This window comes from Poecilia reticulata, chromosome 2 (assembly GCF_904066995.2).
Source record: "Poecilia reticulata chromosome 2, P_reticulata-male-v2, whole genome shotgun sequence".
Classification (NCBI taxonomy): domain Eukaryota; kingdom Metazoa; phylum Chordata; class Actinopteri; order Cyprinodontiformes; family Poeciliidae; genus Poecilia; species Poecilia reticulata.
In genome coordinates, this window is record NC_088831.1 from 36,562,449 (window position 1) to 36,584,319 (window position 21,871).

General features: G+C 39.6%; 1 protein-coding gene across 1 annotated transcript; it reads left to right on the top strand.

Moving 5' to 3' along the window:
• The first annotated feature begins 2,399 nt into the window (after window positions 1-2,399).
• Window positions 2,400-21,172, top strand: LOC145547511 (TSC22 domain family protein 1-like). The gene is made up of 2 exons (XM_008403303.3): window positions 2,400-5,678; window positions 11,068-21,172. The coding sequence occupies exons 1-2, from the start codon at window positions 3,241-3,243 to the stop codon at window positions 11,078-11,080; spliced, it is 2,451 nt and encodes an 816-aa protein (XP_008401525.1). The 5' UTR covers window positions 2,400-3,240; the 3' UTR covers window positions 11,081-21,172.
• The last annotated feature ends 699 nt before the right edge of the window (window positions 21,173-21,871 follow it).

Sequence of the window (21,871 nt, forward strand, 5' to 3'; positions counted from 1 at the left end):
CAGGTGTGCACGTCTAAGGTTACTTCTTTGTTTAATTCATTGCGCTCACTGTATGCTTCTTTATCCGTGCAATTTCTGTAATGACTGCACTGAAACGTACAAGCCTTTAATCCAGATTTTTATTAGCCCATATCTTCATATAAAGTCTCTCCCTGAGGATTTGTTTACGTTTTAACACCATACTTTGTACAATAAGTAGTAAAATCTGTTCTACTGAATATATAATATAGCAAACTAATATCCAAGTTCCCACATGACCTATGCATGGAAAATAAAGAAAAGTTAGATTTATGAGTCTGCAGATGAAACAAGTCTTCATTTACCCACATTAATGGTAAAGGGAAAAAACAACAAACATTGACTGGTTGTGCAGCAGATTGCATGTTGTGGCGCATACATGTCTCCAGATGATATTTTGCCTGCAGATTAAAACAGGTGTACAACTTTAGTAAAACTGGAGCAGGCCAGCACAAGTTTCTCAAAAAGCTTTAATAGACAGAGGTTTTTAACAAAGTTCACATTTTAATCAAATAACAACAGAAATAAATGACCATGGTAAAAAATAAATAAATAGTACTGTGAAAATGTCCTTTCTGTTCCAGATGTTATCTGTCTTTCTTCTTTTTGTCACAATTGAATCCGTTTTGTCATCAAGGTATTTTTTTAATCAGAAGACAAAGATAACTCCAGTAAACACAAAATGTAGTTTTCAAATTATAAATTAATTGATTAGGAAGAAAAAAACCCATCCAATCCAAACCTCTTCTTTTATTAATTTGCTGATTGAGCACATCTTCTACTTGTTTGCTTTCACTAGCAGCATCCAGGATTTATTACTGACACACCTGTAAAATCAAAAAAATAACCAAAATACACTGTAAAATCACAAAATATTACCAAGTAGTTTTGGTCTTGTTTCTAGTGCGAATATGTCTGTATACGTGAAATAAAACAACTTACAAGTAACTTTTCAGCAAGACATAGAGGCTTGTTTTCAGTAAATACAAAGGTATTAAATTATAGAATACGGCTCAAAAGTAAAAGTAACAGCTCAACAGATCTAAATCCTTTTGTGAATAGGTGATAAGACTTGATAAATATTGTTTACAGACAATCACAGTTGCAAATTCAGCTCTAAGTGTTGTGAAATGTGGCATTAGATTTTGATGTAGAACAGATGAAAACAAATGTGCACCACACTTTGGTAAAATGAAAAGTATTGTTTTCTTTCAACGTCAGAATTATGCCTCACTTTGGATTTGTGTGTAACAGGAAATCCTGTTAAAATACTCCAAAACTGTAGCTGTATAGTGATAAAATTACTAAAAAGTTGAAGAAGCATGAATACTTGAACAGGACACAAACTAAAACCACGTCAAAAAGCAAATCTTCCATATAAAAACTAGACGTGGATATCCAGTGGTGATCAGAAAACACCAGAACACAGACAACGTTACCATGCTTGAACACCGAAGTTCATTGACCTTTAGTGTCCAACAAAAGTGGACATTTCTCCCAGCCGGGGGGAGACAGAGGCCCCAAACGCTACCTGTGTGTAGAATAATCCTTCAGTGTGGTCAACACTTGTGTCTGCAGAGAGATCCAGCAACGCTCTGTCTACCTTTGTGTGACCAGCGCTGTTGTGGTGGTGATGTTTTGCTCAGCCTGCCACAAATGTTTATTTTTAGTCCATTGTATCAATTGACATCCCAACTAGCAACCTCAGATATTGGTATAATTTACTAATATAATGTGGGCAAAGCTTTTCAAAAACCAATATTTGACTAGGAAAGACAAAGGAAGGGATATTAACTTAATTATTTTTTATACATCAAAGATGCAGTCACAGATAAACTTGATAGGTGGAGAGATTGGTTATCATCTTGCTGGTCTTAATGTACAAATTTCTTGTGCAAATGCAGCTGGAACCAGATATTTTATACACTACAAAAGTATAACCCAGATTAATTTTTATTTCTGGTTAAAGTGAATTAGGATTATCTGATTTGTTTTGATGTTCCACAGTGTCACTCCAGGAAGTGGATTGCACGATTGTGATAAATTTCCTATCACAATCGTGCAAAGCAGTGACATCATTATCTTAACTTTCACAAATTGTTTAAAGACTTTGTAATCTTAGTGTAAGTAAATATTTGAATTTGAAAAAAAGCAATAAAGAATATCTGAACTGTTATTTAGTAGATGAATGATGGTATTTAGAAATAATAATAATTTTATCAATCATAAGTCTATCTTCATACGTTTTCAAAAAGAAAAAAAATGGCTTTTGTGAATTGGAATTTTTTTAAAGAGCTTCGGTTTTATTCGGCTCTTTCCGTGATCTTTTGTGATCTGTCCGATTTCATTCTTTTCTGTTGATGTTGATTTTGAGCTCGGTCCTTTTCGTCATCTCTCGTGCCGTTCCGTTTATGTTGATTTCGAGCTCGGCTCTTTCCGTCGCCTCTCGTCCTGCTTCGTCGGTGTTGATGTTGAGCTCGCCGCCTCACCCAGACTGCTTTATGTCTGGCAGCAGGGACCATGCGCGGTCGCCATATTACGGAGCACCCCTCCTCTTCAGTCCCGTCACAGCAGCCAAGCAGGAGACGCTACCGCTGGGGGAAGAGCACCGGTGATACAGCAAAACTAAAACGAGGATTCGCTGGCATGGATGTAACCTTTGCACTCCGCCGTTAAGTGATCCCATCGCTTTCAAGTCGTTGTACTCCGGCTGAAAAGGTTTATTTGCTCAATTTCCGAGTTAATTCAGCAGTTAAGATTCGCTCACTGTAGACTGCTAACCGGTGATGGAGACTGGCAGCTAGCTCCAGCTAGTAGTTAATATAACAATAACTCACTCAGCAGCTGCTTTGCTTTGAGTTCTTGTATTCATCGAAAGACAACATTTAGTTACAAAAAAATACCGGAGATGTACGCTTGTGTGTAACATAGACGCAGTCTGATAATCAACCGGCGAAGTACGACTGGCATCAGCTGACGTTAGCTCGCTAGCTGCTGAGCAAGCGGCCACTAGCTTCAGTTGGCTCGCTAACTGACTCCGGGGGGGGAAAATTGCCCGAGAGGCGGTTAAAATCGCCTGGATCACAAGAACACATTTATATTTGTTCTGTTATTTTCAGCTGGCTTGTCTGTTAACCGTAGTGTCGGCAAAACGGCGCCGTTAACGAGCTGCAACCTTATTACCTACTGTCAGAGACCAACTACCGCCCGGATTCAGTCGGAATGCATCATCCGGACCCCGCAGGAGACTCTGGCAGCGTCAGAAAGATGCCGCATCCGGCTGTCTTCCACAGGAGGGGCAGCAACACGAGCAGCGGGAGCGGCTCCACGCTGTCAACGACAGCCAACCCGGTGGTGGTCAACAACAGCCACGTTTCAGGCGATGACTACCAGCCCTCCCTGTTGATTCAACCCCCCGCCGCGTCGTCCTCCCCGGGACCCCATCACCCTCCTCCTCCGCACAGCCTGAACCTCCAGCCTCAACCCGCGCAGCCTACTGGAGCTCAGATTAAAAAGAAAAGTGGTTTTCAGATCACAAGTGTGACTCCAGCGCAGATATCAGTTAGTACCAACAACAGTATTGCAGAGGACACGGAGAGTTATGATGACTTGGATGAGTCGCATACTGAGGATCTGTCCTCTTCTGAAATTTTGGATGTATCCCTCTCAAGAGCTAACGATGTAGTTGGAGCTGAGAGGAGCTCTTCAGAGGAGACCCTAAATAACTTCCACGAGGCGGAGACCCCTGGAGCCGTCTCCCCCAACCAGCCTTCTCACCCCCATACTTTGACCCAGGCGCAACACCGTGGCGGGGCTATCGTAAATGGGACTATGCATCACCAACACCCTCATCATCTTAACCATGCTCAGAGCTACCCTCTGACCGGAGCTTTACCTTCTCTCACCCAGAAAATGCCTTCAAACGTGGGTGGCACTCAAGAGAATGTTTCCCACGCCACCGCCGCCGCTCCAAGTATCGTCCCCCAGCCTGCGGGGATTGTGGCCCCAGGATCTGTCCCTGGAATGCACAGCTCTGCGACAGGCACCACAGTTAGTGTTGTTAATCCCCCAACCAGCAGTGTTAGTAATGTGAATATGTTGAGCACCGCCAACGTGCCTGTCAGAGGGGGAATCAACATGAGCGCTAGCAGCGGCGGCGCTGGTGGTAGCTTTCCTCCCAATGTTATTAGCAGCACTGGAGGAAGCAGTGTTGCAGCTGGAGGTAGCCATATGTCTGCTGCTAACGTCAACATCAACTCGATGACTACTACAACTGCTGCTGCTGCTGGTGTCAGTGCCTCTGGAGGCGTGGGAGTCCCCAGCGGGATCCAGGGAAGAGTTGGATCAGCTGTGAGCGCTCCCGCAGCGGCTGTGCCTTCAGCTGTTCCTGCTCCGGCGCCGGCAGTGACAGCCGCCACCTCTCGCTTCAGGGTGGTGAAGCTGGACTCCAGCTCCGAGCCGTTCAAGAAGGGCAGATGGACTTGCACCGAATTCTACGACAAAGACGCGCCCACCTCTGCGCCATCAGCGTCCGAAGCTGCGTCTCTGACCTCGCGTCAGTTCGTAACGGAGAACTTTCCCTCAGAGAGGGAAAGCACAAGCAGCAGCTCTGTGAGCAGCACCATGAGTATGCTGAGTCATTACATTGAGAACCTGGGCAGTGGAGAGGCTGGGGGTTCCCCAGTACTCCAGCATGCCCAGGATTACGCCTCCCCTCCTCAGGGCTATCAAGGAATCATGGGAGTACCTCACTCCCAAGCTCACATGCACACCCAGGATATCAACCATCCTCATGTGAAGACGACAGCAGCCCCCTCGGCTCCCACAAATCTCCATCAGCCAGGTCAACAGACCGCCATCGGTGCTGTCCCGCCGCAGCAGCTCACCTACGCCCAGGCAGTTGCTAATCAACCGCCAAGCTCCTCGCAGGGTTTGGTTGGTATTCAGCAGCAAAAGATGGGCTACACTAACCTTCCTCAGCAATCAGCCGCATCTCCGGCATCAACTAGACCTCCTGGGTACAACCAATCACAGCAAGGTGTACCCCAAGCTGCCCCCTCTCAACCTCTCTCCAACCAATCCGGCTCGGTGCTGGCCGCTCAAGCTAACGGAGCGACTCAGATGATGGGGGCGCCTCAGCAATCACAGGGGCTCCTTCACAAGCCGGCTCCCGTCTCCAGTATGCCGCCCCATGTTGGGGTAGCCGGCCTCGGACAGCAGCCACCTAGCCACGTTGACATTCAGCAGCAGAAACCGCAATCCCTTCTGACTCAAATTCAGAATCCGGGCTCAAGCACCCAACTTCCTCCCGCGGCGTCTGCCTCCACCGCTCCGCCTCCCAGCGATCACCAACCTCAAGCCCATAATGCCGGCAACGTCGGCCGAATGTCCCCCCATCCATCGCAGGAACCCAGCAGTGCCCAGGCCCTGGTTCACGCCGCCCAGGCCAGCGCCCTGTATGCCAGCTTGCCCAGCTTCACCACCACGCAGCTGCAGGATGCGCAGAGGCTGCTGCTCCAGCATCAGTCCTTACTGAAGCTGTCTGGCTGCGAGGTGGGATCCAACACCGGCCTGGGCCAGGAAACCGAGGGCAACACCAACACCGCCAGTGCCTTAACTGCACCAGCCGGTCTCAAGACTGTGGACGGAGAGGATGATGGGTAAGAGACGCGTACTTACTTTAATATTTGTATTTCCTTGTTTTTTGAAGAGTCATGTATATATATAGATATACATATATAAAAAATGCTACACAAGCAGCTAAATGTATTGGTTGTTGCTGTGGGGAAAGATAATCTGGCAGTACTCAAGCTGCTACACTCTCTTTTCGAAGAGCGCTGCAAAAACACAAAATCTTCAATAATTGTGATCAAGTTTCTAGTGCAAATATCTCAGGACACTTTAAATAAGACAAAACTAACTCACAATTAACTTTTCTGCAAGATAAGGAAGCTTGTTTTAAGTCAATATTTTCTTAATATTTATTTCAAAAAATACTTGTTCCACTATAGAACAAGTATTTCTTGTTCTATGTTATAGATTTACTTATCTGCCAGTAAAAGTTATACTTTTTCATCAATAGTAAAGAATTATTGAACTAGCTCCTGTATCTTGACGAAAACTTGCATGTAAGTTAGTTTAGTTTAATTTCAAGTGCACTAGGATATTTGCACTTAGAAACTAAACCAAAAATACTTTGTTTTTACCTCTTGTTAACAAACTCCTGCAGTGATTCAACTTCTTTTTCTTTCTTAAATCTCAACTTGTCTGTCTTACAGGGCAAACTTTGCGCTTGGGTGTGCAGTTTGCCTTCAGCTCATTGTTTAAAAAAGTAGAAATGGAGGAAGCAGTCGTGTGAAGACAGATTAGTGACTGAATGCCTGCTGGATGCACATCTGATTAGACATTAGCCGTGTTCTGTTACTGAAAACTTGCACTTTCTGAAGTAAAGTTGGTGTGGAATGTGCCACCTTCGAGTTTGAAGGAGTCATTTCTGAGGTTAAGCAGGAATTTTCATCGCCCTGCAGCTTGTGGAAATGCCTCATTTCTAACGATGCTAACCCACTTTTTCTTGTAAACATTATTTCTCCATTAAATGTGTTCAGATATTAAACACAAGCAGCTGAAAGAGCAAACGATATAAATTTGATTATTTCGCCAACATTAAGAGATATGTTAATATGAATGTGTGACATTCTGCAAAATGATACAAGTTATTTAAAAACTGAAAAGTATAAATTAGTTCTGCTTCTAACATAATAAACTAAATTTATTAGTTTTTAAGTGCTTATTGCACAGAATCTTGCGCCTTTTTGTCATTCCCTTTTTTTTTTTAGAGTATTACTAAAAGTGGATTAATTAATTAGCTTGTTAACTGGTCTGTTTTTTTTCTACTGTAGTAGTGTTGGGAGATGTTAACTTATAATTTTATCACAATATTTTGTGGTGCTAATGTGATAACTAAAAACATTCATAAACCTATTTATTACTAAGTTTTTAGGTTATTGTTTAACTGCATGTCACAGCATTCATACCATCACAAACACAAACATTGTTTTTGAACAATATTCTAATTTACCTCAGTGCAACACTTAGTGTGATTTATTTTATCTTAATCATATTTTAAAATGTACTGATATTTATTGATGCTCTAATTGTACAAACAGTGGAGAAAATAACATTTCCGATCAAACTATCAGCTGATTCATGAGAAAATATTAAACTGCTCTCCAAGTGCTTTGCAGGAGGTCACAGTGACGTCAGAATTATTTTTATTTTATGCAGGATCCCAACAATCTGATGATTTAAGGTTTTCTTTGATGTCCGTCCTACCAACTCTGATTGTTGCAATCAAAAACAAATGATTCTCAAATGTACATCAGGAGAGATGCTGGTGGTTTATGTGTTTGTAGGTTGAAAATGTTACTCTTTTTTTGTGTGTGTGTATGTGTGTGTGATTTTGATGCATTTAACGAACAGGGGAAAATATTCGCTTATGTTCTGACTGATCACTATTCAGAGGCAAAGAAGCAAAACTTATATGATGCTATATGAAAATTAATTATGATGAATTCAACTAATTTTGTATTTAATAGTTAACTGGAATATACAGTTATTAAGACATAACTACAAAAAATTAAATCAGTTTTAGCTTTTCCTGGTTCAGATTCTGTAAAAAAAAAATTAAAATCTCATTTAGTACCTTTTGCTGTGCAATTATTAATCTGTTAATCAAAAAAACAAAACAATCAACCCTACATTGTATTGATAAGTAAAGCAACTTTTCACATGTTGATGCTAAAGTATTGTTTAAGCTGCAGATGCATCTCTACAAATGTACAAGCGCTCACTAAAGGAATGTTGGGCAATAAAATTTTTATTTTTCTCTTTAAAAATTAATAATTTGTTAATTTGCATCTTCTAATGACTAATGCTAAGCTAAATGAAAAATCTGCAGAATCTACTTTGTTTTTTCTCTCTCCGATTAATCAATTATTAAAATAATCACTAGTTGCTGCCATAATGCTGATTTCTGGTGAGTGTTGGATCGGTTTCTGTTCTGGATCGTAGTGGATCGGGTTCAAGCTGCTTCCTTACAGCCGTGTTGAAACGGTTTCCATGTTAGCTGTAGCTGCAGTAGCAGTCTCCAGTGTTTCCTTGAATCCAAACGGTAACTTGCGGGGCGGTACTTCACAGAACCTTTTGAAGCGTTCACATGTGAAGCGTCTTTCAAATTGGGCGTGCTTGGAATGTAGCTGACTTTTGGTGACTCCCTTCAGAAGGTTTTGCTTATTAAACGTAGCAGCAGAGCGAGTGTTGATGTTTCACTTTCATCTGTGCTGCTCATTCTCTGTCCACGCTGCAATATATTTAAAAGTTTTAGCTTTAAAATCTTCTGAAATGTTTTTTTTTAAGCACTCAGTTGCGCCGCCTTCGAAGTGGTGAAAACATTGTAGCATCTTGGGACATTTTTCCCCACTTGCGTATTGCAGAGAAACCTGTTTCTTTCCTTGTTCTCTAATAAATCTCCCAGCTTGCTCTGGATGTTTGCCACATCAGCGGTTGTGCAGGTCCCGTGGTCTTCTGTGTGGCTTCTGTCAACATATTTTCTGGCTTTCATGTGTGGGATGTCTCTGCTCTCATTAATCACCCCCCTCTAAGGGAGCACTACCAAACAACAGGGGCTCTTTAGGGTGTCATTTCATGTGTTGGTCTGTTTTTCAGCCAGTGTTTGCATGAGGGAAGGTGTCAGCTGTGCATGGGCTCCATAGGTGCTGACGAGACATTACTGGGATGAGTTTGAACAGGCTGGTAGTCGGTGCTTTCCACGGCCGATCGACTCCTGGGGTTCGTTGGCTAGCAAAGGAGATTTGGATTGGAAGGAATTACACTTAATATCTTTGGGGAAAACAAAAGTTATTGTTTTCCCCCCAGACAAACAATTTTATTAAGTTATATTAATTGATTTGTATTTTTACCACTTTGTGGTTTCATAAAGCCATTTCATCATTATCAGTTGTCTAATTGCTGTGCAGCCCTTTATTGCAAATTTATTGCGGTAAAATACAACTAACATAATGCACTGTAAAAAATACTGTGCTAGCTGCACTTTTTAACCTGCTCTTGGCTTGCTGTTTTTTAAAAATAATTTTTATCTAAATATCAATTTTAATCTATTTCTTTATTCCATTCTAAAACATTGCTGTACAGTTTGTTGTTTCTGAAAAAACAGTCCTAAGAATGGGTTTAAATTGGTGGCACATGCACATTATATTTTGTCCTGCCAGGACTATTTGATCTCTTATAGTCTGTGTAGTTTGTTTTTCTCCTTTCTGTCGAACAAAGTTTGAATTGTATGCAAATGTTTTCATTATGTTCTGTGACTCACTAGTTGATGCTACCGCGAACTAGCTGCTAATATGCACTTGCTAACTAGCTAAGAGTAAGTAATCGCCAGTTGGCAGTGCGACGCTCGTCTTTGCCACTGGCTCACTTCTGTTGCCAAACCATATGCATTCTGTGCAAAAAAAAGTTTGGCACTGTTGTATAAAGTGTAGTGTAAGCGATACAGGTCTTAAGTTTCATTCATATTGGTCTTAAAAAGTCTTACATTTGAGTTCATGAAACCTGCAGACAACCTGATATTCTGGTGAGAAAATTGCCAAACAAGTATCAAGGAAATAATTTAAAATTCCTGTCTTAGTACAACCCTTTCAAACTTCTGTATTTCAAACAAAATGAATAAAATGTCCCTAGATGTTAATGAAAAGCATCTTCCATTCAGCGGTGAAGCAACTAAAGTCATTTTGAGGAAAACAAGAAAAAAGAAGCAAGAACAAGAAGCTCTTATGGTAATTAGATTGACATACATGAACTCTGATGTTTCTAAAAGCCGGCTGTGTTGATCATTGGAGGAAGTGGTGATCCTTACTAAAAACAAACCTTTAACAGGAAACAAAGGTCTTATTAAAACCAGGCTTTGACTCGTGTGAGATTTCCACAGTATGTTTACCTTACAACATGCCACAGTGTTGCAGTATTCGCACATTTGTTTTATTAAAAACGGAAAATGATTATCCCTACTTCTGATAAATTATAGATTACTGAAAAAAAGATTACTTACAAAGTTGTGGTTTTGGTTTTAAAACCATAATTTAAGAAACATGTCGCAGTAATTTTCCCATTACCTAGAACATTATACCATCTTGCTATTTTGCTCTTAATACAAGTCTTCCAAGCTCATATAAGCTTGATTATTAGCCAAGCTATACAGCTAAATCTGTATTTCTGATAAGAAAGTGTTGAAGCCTTTTTGCAGGCACCTAACCAGCAGTGCCCAGCAGTAGGTGGAGGAAAGGTAGTTCCACATTAGCTTATGCAGTGTGCAAGGCTAGCTGGATAAACTGGATAAAATGGTCTCAAAACAACAATATTATCATAAGTAGTTCTGGAACAATTTATCGTTCTGCAAAATGTGTTATGGTGACAGGCCAATCCTCATCAGTTTTTAGCATTGCTATAACATATTGCACTTCCTTGTGAAGTTGCAAAGGCAGTTATAGACACACAGTGATCTAATATTAGCTTGATGAACTGTGGTTTTACAGTAACGGGTAAAAAGAAAAAGTAGATTCAAAACAAATGTCCAGGTGCATAGTTTTCCCATCTAAATGACATACGGCTATTAGTGTGACGAATATTAGCTTTACACAGTGCCTGGGCTGCTTGAAAATAGTGCTAAAAAGTTGGATGCAAATCCCATCATTATTAATTACCATAAACTTGCAATAAAGGTGCTTGAGTGCAAATAAAGCACCTTTTGGTAAAGCTACAGCTGAGCACAAGGATTTTTTTTTCCTCTTTTGAAATGAATGAGCTGTGTGTTCTTTTGTAAATGCAGATCCATTGTTGGGGTGGGCAGGGTGTGGAGTGTGTGTGTGTGTGTGTGTGAAAGCTCAGATGCGTGGAGGCTTATGGGAATGAGGTCTGACTGGCAGTGCGATGACTATCTCTGCTGCTGGCTGTAATCTTTCCCCACTGGCGCTGCAGGGAGTTGCTGTGACCTGGGTCTGTTGCTCATTGTGTGGAGATCAGCGAGATCCCCAAAATTCACAACACACAGCGGAAGTGACCTAACCCGACCCGACCCAACTTAGTCAGGTCTGCTGAGGACACAACCAGCCAGGGCAGGATGGAACCAGTCTGAACAAAGCCGATAAGCACCCCAGATGTAAAATTTTTTACTGAAATAATGAAAATAAAACTCTTGAAGGAGGAAAACTTGGTGTATTTCCTTCATTACTGCCCTCCTGGTAGTTAACTTTTAGTAATGCCTCAAATATTTCTACCTTAGCTGCTAATGGTATCCAGATGCTGAAAACTTTTTCTCTACAGGCATCATGGGATAATATAAATCCTTCAAATGTTGGTCACTTCTGGTTTTGTCGGATTTTGTGGTGATTGGCATAGATGTAATATACTATTTCTCAAACGTTGTCAGGATGAGGGCCATTTAATAAACACCCACAGACCACCTAACTTTAAATTGGCCCTGTAATAAATCTTTTTAATTCAACCTGAAATGAAAATGTTAGTGTCTGAACTCAGTTATTGTCGTCTTTGTTCATTATAATGAGAAGGGTGGTGCTGTTTTGTAAATGTAACTGGCCACAACAAAACTATGAACAAGTCTAATTAGGGAATTTTGAGTTTTTTACAGCTTTTGAAAGTTTGGATTCTAAGATTTCCAGTGACAGAAAGCAACAAAGAAATTGGTCTTTACCAATGGTTGTATATATATAAATAAAATTTTAGGTTGATTTGTTATCTAGAAGCATAATACAAGAAAACAGACATTTTCTTTCAGCCAATGTAAATATTTTATTATAGGTGTTGAGATGCAGTTAGTCAGCGTGGGGCGCAGCGCTCCTCTCAGCATCTTCACCATCATATCACACTCTGCAGAGTTATATCTGCATACCGGTAGCATGCTGTGTATCATAATACTGTTTTAAAAACAAAAGTTCTACAACTGAAAAATATTGCAGACATGAATTCCTCCGATCATGTAAGTAGTCCAGGCGTTGTTTTCTTTTTAATGGTATCTTCAGTTTTTCTTTTGAGTGTCCTGGTCTTAAGAAATTTATCCATTGTTATTTTTAAACACAATCCTTTGGTAAGCTAGCTGTACGCGCCGCATTTTGAGCAACTTTAAAAGAACTTTTGCAGCTTAAAATACTATCGTATTACTATCAATAAGCAACTGTAGATTTAGCAAATGATGAAACAAATGTGCATTTTTAGTCTTAACTAGTTTAGTCATACTGAAAACATACTTTTTTTTTTTAAACAATAAGCAAACTTTGTTTGCTGATAACAAAACACATTGCATAAGCTCCATTGCAGCTTTTCATCCATTCTTTTGTTGTTAAGCTAGTTAACACACAAACCAGAAGTTAGGACTTTTTTTTTTCTTTTTTTTTTTTTTAACCAAAACTGGATGACAAAAGTCTTCAGTCTTTAGTCTCAATTAGCCCTTTTTTAAGGACTGTTTTGTTTTACTTATTTTGGTTATTTAATATGTGTCCCAGTTCCAGCGTTAAATGTTCATAACAGTTTAAAGTTGATCCATCTTTGAGAATGTGTTCCTGCATTATTATGTCCTCACCATTATATTACCAGAAAATGCTCTCAGAACAACAGTATTACCGTTTATCGCAATAAATTTATCGTTCAGGACATTTTTTAGCCCGACAGGCCAACTGAAAGTTGTCCCTTTCAAAATAAAAGCATCAAACCTAAAACCGGAAGTTCGTCCTGTATAAAGCCAAGTAAAGGCAATAAGCACCAAAATAACTTAATTTAGGGTTACTTGCATATTTCCCTTACTAGCTTAAGTTTGAGTTAGTAAGGGCCTAAGTTTACTTAGTCAATTAATCATCAGAATAATTGATTATTAATCGATTACATTTACACCAGCCCTGCTTTTAAGTCAAAGACAAAAAAATCTGAATTGTTGTAATTTAAATGACTTTCAAATGTAGCACAGCTGACGTTCCCACATTGTATCGATGAGCAGCTGCTCATGTTGTTGCTTTAAAAGAAAACGGTGGTTATGTATTTGTTTTGCTCCCGACGCCCCCTTTTACCATGCCTGTTTACCCCACAGGCCAAACCGGAGAGCACCAGAAAACAGCAGAGCATCAGCATGTTGTGTGTTTTAGGGGGAGGGGATTAAATATTAGCCCTCTTTCTTTCATACCAGTCAGAATATGAATGGGCAGACATGCGACTGGTTTTGTAATTTGTCTAATCGAGTTTTAGTGCAGAGACTCCTCTCCTTCGTGTCTCTAATCGCTGCTTCCTGTATTGTACCTATTGATACGCTTTGTGCAGATGCCTCATTGATTTTTGTTTGTGTCTGCTCCCCTTCTTGCTGATTGCTCCCTTTTTTTTATCAATAAACAGGATTGTTTCACTTAAGAGTGCTGTGGGAAAACTAATGGCCTGTAATGGACAGTAATGGATTGTGTTTAGTGTCCCTTTCATCTTTTAGAAAATTACCCTCCCAAAGCTAAACATGCTGGTGCGAACGAACATGCCTGAGCCGTAAAAAGGAGAACATCGATGAGAAACGGCTCCTGTTGTCATTCGGTTCTCTGTAAACAAACTGTTCTTTCTCATTTGTTGTTGCCACTGTTCTGGCCAGTTCTTGTCTTTCAACATAGCTTTTTAATTAAATGTAATAATGTGCATGACCAACTGGCTGGGCTGTTGTGGTGGAGCAGCTTCAGACTTGGTTCAGAGGAGAAAATTCGGTTTGCAGTTTAAGGTGGAGATGTTTCTTTTGAGGAAGGAGGGTTTGTACACAGTTCTTGGAAAAACTTCCTTTTTATTAACACACCAACTTATTGCAGTATTTTGTACAGTCTAGATTGGGGGTGTCCAAAATTTTAGTAAAGTGGGACAAAATTGTTGTCAAAAGTACTCATGGTCCAAGAAAAAAAATTAATTAAGCAAATAAGTAAGGATGGACCAATTTATCGGCTAGCCAATTTATCTGTGCTGATTTCCTTAAGTGATTGGCCGATACTGTCTGGTTGTCATTGTTAATTTCAGAAGTTTAAATCATCAAATCCATGGAAAATACGGGAGAAATAAATTGTTTTCATCCAGTGAGAATCGCCTAAATATCTGCACTCAAATTGCTTCATCTCTCAGAAATCACATTGATTGTGGCTCCGTCTCCAGTTGGGGAATCTCCCAAAGTAATTTTTGGGGTTTTAGTGGTTTGGTTGCTGGTGTCGTCCCCCCGAACATGCAGGCAATGTGCTGAATCATGTCCAGCATTCCTGTGGCCAGAACAGTGTCCAGTCAGCTCAGGGAACATTACTCGCACTGCACAGAACCAAATGAATGACTCTGCTTTTGGTCAAAGGGATTTCTTACTGAGGCTTTCTTTCTTTCTTCATTCAGAAGTGACCTACATAAAGGAATCGGCACATTTAGGAGATTTGTAGCACTTAACTGGATATAATGTTTTAAATCAGCCATATTCTGCCATATTTTTGGGTAACCGACATTAATGAGCAATGCCTTTGCTTTCTGTGGGTTAGCTTCTGCTCAGTGTTGCTCGTATCACTCTGTTCTCGTGCTCCAGTTCTCCCTGCAGTAACTATAAATATATACCCAGCTTACCGCAACACTCCACCTGATTCACATGTCTTCAGACCAGGGAACACAATCTTGTAAACACCCAGAATATGGGTAGTTGTTAGCAGAATATGTCTGAGAAGTCGCCTCTGTTGACATAGAAACAGTAATTTAATGTAAACCCTGTGGTTCTTCCAGCTCTTTCAGCAATGCTGTACTGCCCCCTGCTGGTTAGAAAACCATGGCCTGCTTACTTTGGCTCATTGCTGGATGTTATTTGGTGCTTTTAAATGCTTTTTAAACCTAAAATTTGTATATTTTTTTGTTTATCATAACAAATGGAGGATGTTAGTAGCGTCAAAGCTGGTGAAACAGACTGTTTTTCACATGTAATCTTGATTTGGTTGGACTGTTCCTGCTTTTTAATCAGTCATGTGAGAGTTATTGAGGGCGCGGAGCAGCTGCAGGAGTCTTGCGTCACGTACCTGCTGGTGGGATTTGTTGCAGAAAGAGCGAAACAAATGACCAACAAGAGCCCAACTAAATGGTAGAAATGTTTCTCACAATGAATCTCAAATGGAGGCAGAAAGGAAAAGTAAAATGTGGAAAACAATAATACACCATCCTAGGAGAGGAATGATGCCACCAGCTGCAGATTGAAGTTTGATTTCAAATCCTCTTTAAATTTTAGGCGAGCAGATGCACAATAAGATCTGATGGGTAATGAGATCACACACATCAACACTGAGCCACATTACACTGCTTAAATATACACACATTCTTGTGCAAAGCTGCATTTTGTTAAGGGGTTAATTTCATGCATCTCAGTAGAAACTACATGTGAAGAAATGGCTCACTACACCGCCATCTAGTGGTCTAAACCCAGAACTGCAATCTGGAGAATTGTACTATAAACAAAGTAATGGACTTTAGTTTTGTTTTTAGAGTACGGTGCAGCGTTAAGGCTGTACTAAGACAAAATATGAAAATAATATAGCGAGAATAAACTCATAGAATTACAACAATGAAGTCAAAATAATGACGGTCTTAATAATATGAGAATAAAGTCTTACTATAAATAAAGTTTTAATATTATGACTACTATAAGATTTCAGGTTGTTTTTAAAATGTATATATATATATTCCAGTGTCAAAAGCTTTGGGCTTATCTCTCTCTATTTGCATTTTTAGTTTAAATCTTGTTTTTAATCGGTATTATCAAGATGTATCACATTAATGAAATCATCCTCAGTTTGAAACTGCTTCTCTTTAGGTTCCAATAACCTGGATGTTTTTCTTTTTCAGCATTTGTGAAGATTTATGTCCGGTTTTCTCCGTTAAAGTCTTGCGCTTTTACATTTTTGTTTTTTAGTTTGCAATTTAGGGCCCAAAAATATACTACTTCACCATTTTATTTTGTATCTCTTGCTTACTGAATTCCATTTTAGTAGCATTTGGTCCTAAAAAAAATAAAAAACAAACATTTTCACAATAAGACAATACAGTTATCTAGAAGAATATATTTTTCTTGTCCTTCTGACTTGTTTTTATAAAGATTAAATTTAACATTTGGACTGATAGTTCTCTAAACTCTGTTTTCTGACAGATGCAACATCTGTAAGCACTATTGATCGCAGACTAATTTGCATTCTTGGATTTGTTGCGGAGGTTTTAATAATGCATGAAAACTCGACTCTAACTTGTTCTCTTTAAAACAACGATGTATTTACTATTCTTGGTCACGTTTTAATGCTGCTTTAAGTGGGAATTGAGTATAATGGCAGTTCACCAGTATGAAACAAAGCGGCTGCAGTAAAAGTTATTTAACTCCTGCTTTTCTCACTGTTTGGAAATCACAATAAGTAAATTTTTTTTAGAGGTTAAACAGAAATGATGTGTAAAATTGTGGTTGGCCAGAAGATGGCGCTGTGCACTAGGCTTGGTCCTTCTCCCTCTCAGGTCTTTACCATTTTTTCCTTCCAGTTTGAAGTAGATTTAGCTTCAGTTTTGTGTTGAATGCATCACCATGGCAACATGTATCAGTGTGTTAATATGTTTGTTACTAAGCCATACCCGTGATGGTCCTGTTTTCTCCCAGATTTAGTCCTGCTGTCGTGGATCTGTGGCTAATCCGCTCACTGCTCCGTCTTCACCTGTAATCTGACATGGATTCAGGAAACTGGGCCAAGCATTATTCCCTTAATGGTTTCACATATTGATTTGGTGAACCTTCCCTAACCTCTAGCGGCTAATGGAAATGCAAATAAGACAATAAATCAAAGATGATCAAAGGTATTGCAAGCAGAAAATCAGTGGGGAGTTGATTTTTTTTTTCTTTTTCTTTTTGGAAGATGTTTTTTTCCACTCATGTTATCCAAGTTTTTTTTCAAAAAAATTAGCTGCTACAGGAGGCAGGGATGGTCTTCTGTAGCAGTCTGCATAACTGCACATCTGAAGAAGCTTCTGTTCATTTTATTTAAAAAAATGAACATGGTGGAAATGAAAACATGATCAATGGCTCAAACTTCCTCCTTCTCTCTCTGCTCTTTGCTCTGGCTCTGCTTCCTTTGAGGCTGCAGTTGAAATAAAAAGGCGTAATCTAAACCAGGGGTTTTCCAAAGTGTGGCCCAGGGGCCACACTTTACAATAATATCATTTTTATGTTTTTTTTAATGGCAAGAAAATGCTAATTTTGGCCCCTGAGGACTTCCAACTTGGGGATTTTGGCCCTCAGTGCAAAACGTTTGAATCGAAGCCAATAATCAATATTGAAAGGTTTTAGTTGACATATTTATTGAAAATTTGTCAGTCTTAGCTTAAGTTGATGGTGTTTTTAAGTAAAATCTTTGTCATATTTTTATGGTTTTCATTTTCATTGGGGGAAAAAAATAAGTACAAATTAAACATGATTGTGAAATTTGTTTTAAGTTAATCCTAATTTTCAAGATATCAATTGCATAATGAGAAAATACTCCAATATTGTATATTTCTCCTGAAAATGTAGCTAAAAAACATATTCTTGATCCACTTATATTGACATGTTGCATGCAGATGCAGAGCTGTTAAATGAAAAGCAGAGCAACTGCCAGGATTTGATTATTGATTTAGTAACGAGATGTGGCCCTCCGCTGTTTCCCTGGAGGCCCTCTTGTCGTCTTTTATTGCTGCCGTTAGCATTATTTCTGCCATGCACTGACTGAGCTGGAACGTCTTTGTCTTCTAATCCTGTTAATGCCAAGTTTCACCTCACATTATGTAAACCTAATGCTCACACACTCATCAAAACCTCTGCAACTGGAGTTTTCCCCCGTTGGTCTTCTGAAACAGGTGGCGGCCATTTTCTCTGGCTCCTCAACAAACGATGCAGGATAAACGTAAGGAGACTAAGACGCAGGATAGATGACAAACATGTTCATTTTCTCAGGGAGTTTGCAAGTCTTAAAATATAATAAATTCTTTATCAAATTAAGGCCTTGAAATGTCTTGGTTTCATTTTTAAAAGTTAAGTTGTCCTTAAATGCGTTATGTCACAGGTTTTAAATTTTGTGGTGGCAGGACTATTTAATCTTGTATTATGTAGCCTTTTTTTCCCCTCAGTCAAGTTTTATTTGTATAGCACATTTCAGCAACAATTCAATGTGCTTTGCATCATAAAAACACAAAGTCATAGAACCACCATACAGTCAACAATTGAGAAAACCAAAAGCAAATATTGCATTTTTATGAGTGCCATCATCATTACACATAAAATATGTTGGTCAATGTCTCATTTAAAATATAAGACCGACAATGTCTCATTGTTCGACCCATTTATGTTCAAAAGCAACTCTAAACAGGTGGGTTTTTAGTCTAGATGTAAGGGAACTCAGTGTTTCAGCTGTTTTGCAGTTTTCTGATTTGTGGTGCTTATAAGCTGAATGCTGCTTTGGAGCGTCTATGTCTGGTAACTTGCTGCTAATATACCCTTGCTAACTGGAATGGTATATTAGAAGCCATTGGTTGTGAGGGAGGAAAGAAATGAGCTAGCTTTAAAAAAAAAAAAAGAAAAAGTTGGGTAGCCAAAAGGGAAAGCTAGCCGGGTAGCCGAAAGGGAAAGCTAGCCGGTTCAAACACACATTTTTTGCCAGTTAACTGGTCGACGTTAATCTTCAGCGTTGGATCACTTCTGTTGCTTACATTGCTAGGTTCATTTTGCTCATAAAAGCTGGCAGGACGGAAGTCAAGGTTGATTGTTTTGTATATTTGTGTTGCAATACAGGTCTTGAATTTCATTCATAATGGTCTTAAAGTCTTAAAACTGCAGAAACACTAATTTCTACATGTTTATAAAGTTTTATTGAGACTGTAATGTCGAGGCGATGAATCAGGGCCTTTCACACCTGTCGGTGAGGATTTGCTGCCGTCAGCCCAAATGCTTCAAAAGCACTCCCCTCTCTTACCTATGGAGGCCAGATTGGCCACTCATCATTCCTCCCTGCCTCTCTGACTCAGAGTAGCTCTGTGGAAATCTCCACAGTCAGGGTGTGACTATGGGAAAACCACAGCCAGCACTTGCTGGTAACGTCTGTGCTCTCCTTTATCAAACTACAGCTCAGCCAAAAGCCTCTCCGCCTCAATGGGCCTTCTTTTATTCATGGCTCTGACACATCAGGTCCCCTTTTATCAATGTTATAGAGCCCACTTTTTTCTGGAAACACAGCAAAACGGCCTCCTTCAAAGACACGGCAGTGACCCACATTCAGCATTTTGTCATCTAAGTAATGGTAGATTCTGAATTCAGAGCTGGAGTTACAAAGGTATGTAACCAGTACCAATATGAGCCACTCGCTTAACTTCTTTATTACCTGGAGGTTTTGGTGAGTTTACCTAAATCTGCTTGATGTGCTTCTGCTGTTATGGTGATATTTAAGGTGTTTTCACACCTGATACTCTGGTTGACTTGGTTTGATTGGGGACCAAAGTTGCAACATTTATAAAATTTTTCAGCTGGAGCAGTTCGCTTTCACACTGCATTGTGTCAAACGATCCAAACTAATTGAAAAAACGGTTTCCACCCTTCACCTTTGGTGGCGCTGCACCAAGAACCACTGAAGGAAGCAATATGAAGACATGAGTGCTTCTAAACTAAATGTAAGCAAAAATGGAGTAGCATCAGATTTTAGTGGCTGTAGGATTTCTCTTTTGCCCCACTAGTGTTCAATTCGCTCGTTTGCTTTGGCTGTATTTACACAGAATGCCCTGTGCTGTAGTTTGGTTGGTCTTCGGTCCACTTGGCGTTCACACATGCACTCAAACTGCACCAGAGTTCACTTTAATTGAACTATAATCAAGGTTTTTATGAGGATTTCTGCTTGTTTCAAGGCTTCTAGTCCTAAAATCAAGCAAACCTGTTGTCTGCTTTGATCTTCATTTTATAGGATTCTGATGGAAAGTTGGATTTTAATTCTACATTAGTCTGACCAGATTAATATGAAATGATACGAGAGAAAAAGAGGAGTAAAGGGAAACATATTTTGTAAGATCATTTTTACAGTCTGATTATTTAATGTCTGACATGGAGAACTTAAACACATTCCTTCTCCTTCGACAATTAAATGTTCTCACTTTACAACCCCAGTATTGAGAATTTGACCGAAGCAATTCATAATTTTAAAATTGAATGAAATGAGGGGAAAAGTTTTGGAGAAGTTTTAAAGTGGGGTTGGCTGAAAAACTCGAGCTTTGACCATCTCGGTGTCTTTCGATCCGGGATTAAGAAGCAGAGGGAGTCCAGAAAAGGAGCAGCTTGCTTCTGTTTTCTTGTTCAGAGTTGAGATACATGGAGCTAAAACTGAGAAACCCTCTTAGAAGCAGCAGAAGATTAGACCTGGCTGGAGGAAAACAGCCTTAAACACACAGCCAGAACTACACTGGCATGCTTTAGAAAGCATATTCACATATTAAAATGGCCCAGTCAAAGTCCAGACATTAATCAATGCTCCCAGAAACTCTACATCCATCCAGACTGGCAGAACTTGAGCTGTTTTGCTAAGGAAAATGGGCGAATATGTGCAAATCAACCTAAAAACTTGCAGCTTTAACAGTGAAATGTGGACTTACTCAGGCACAGATAAATGCATTTGCATGCCACACTTTTCAGATTTATTTTAGGTTTCAAAAATGGTATCATTTCCCTTCGAATCTATTCTCATTGATTTGACATCTTGGAATAAAATTGTTCTTTCCTGTGTTGCTCAGAAATGGATGTTGTACTTGAAACCGTGTCGTTCTGAGATCTGGATGTCAAACTCAACCAGGTGAACAAAACAAGTGTTTTCTTCAGTAAGGGTATGCTTGGTGAATATTTTCAGGTGGGTGGAGTTTAGTTTCTGGCGTTGGAAAGTGTTAAAGTCGTGTCATGTGACCATTGGACCTTTCCCAGAAGCGCTGCTCTTTCCTGATCCACTCCAGTACATGATGTCTGTTGGGACAAGAAAAATCTCGCCGCGCTCCGGTCTGTTGGTTCTTTGTCTGCCTGACACTAAGCCAGCAGAAGCCCTCTGAGTGCATGCTGTGTTTCCTGCTAGCTGAGGCATGAAGGCGTGCCGCAGTGACCTTTTGACATACGAGTGAAAATGCTTTCATTCAATGAAGCGTTTCCACAGTTTGGAAAATGCTCGACAGTCAAACTGCACTGGTTGGTAATAAAGTTCAATCTAACGTTTGATTAAAAGCTGAAATTTGGAAACATTTACAGTTTTCCTCGCTGTTTGAAATTAAATAAGACTAAACTTCTCTTGTTTTACATCAGTCAGAATCACAATTATTTCTATTTGCTAAAGTTTATGCATTTCGTTTGAACAGGAAGGGAGTTTATCTGAACATGATTGGTTTGGACTTTTTAATACAACATCAAATACCATAAAAGAAACAAATAAGTAATATTTAAATTTTTCAGAGCATTTATGTCCATTAAAAAAAGTTTTACGTTAAGAACTATTTTTCTGTATCAGATATTGGTTTAGTGGAATATAGTGGATGAGTGCATTCTTAATTTTACTGACAGGGTAACGAGAAACGCCAGAAATCATTTTTAAAACTAAACTGTGCTGCTTTGGGCCTTCTTGTCTTGCAGAGTCAGAGACTTTGCTCAAAGTATTTGAGACTTTGTGAAGGATGAACTCCTATCAGCATAGCGTAAAAGTTGCTGATGTGTTCCTGT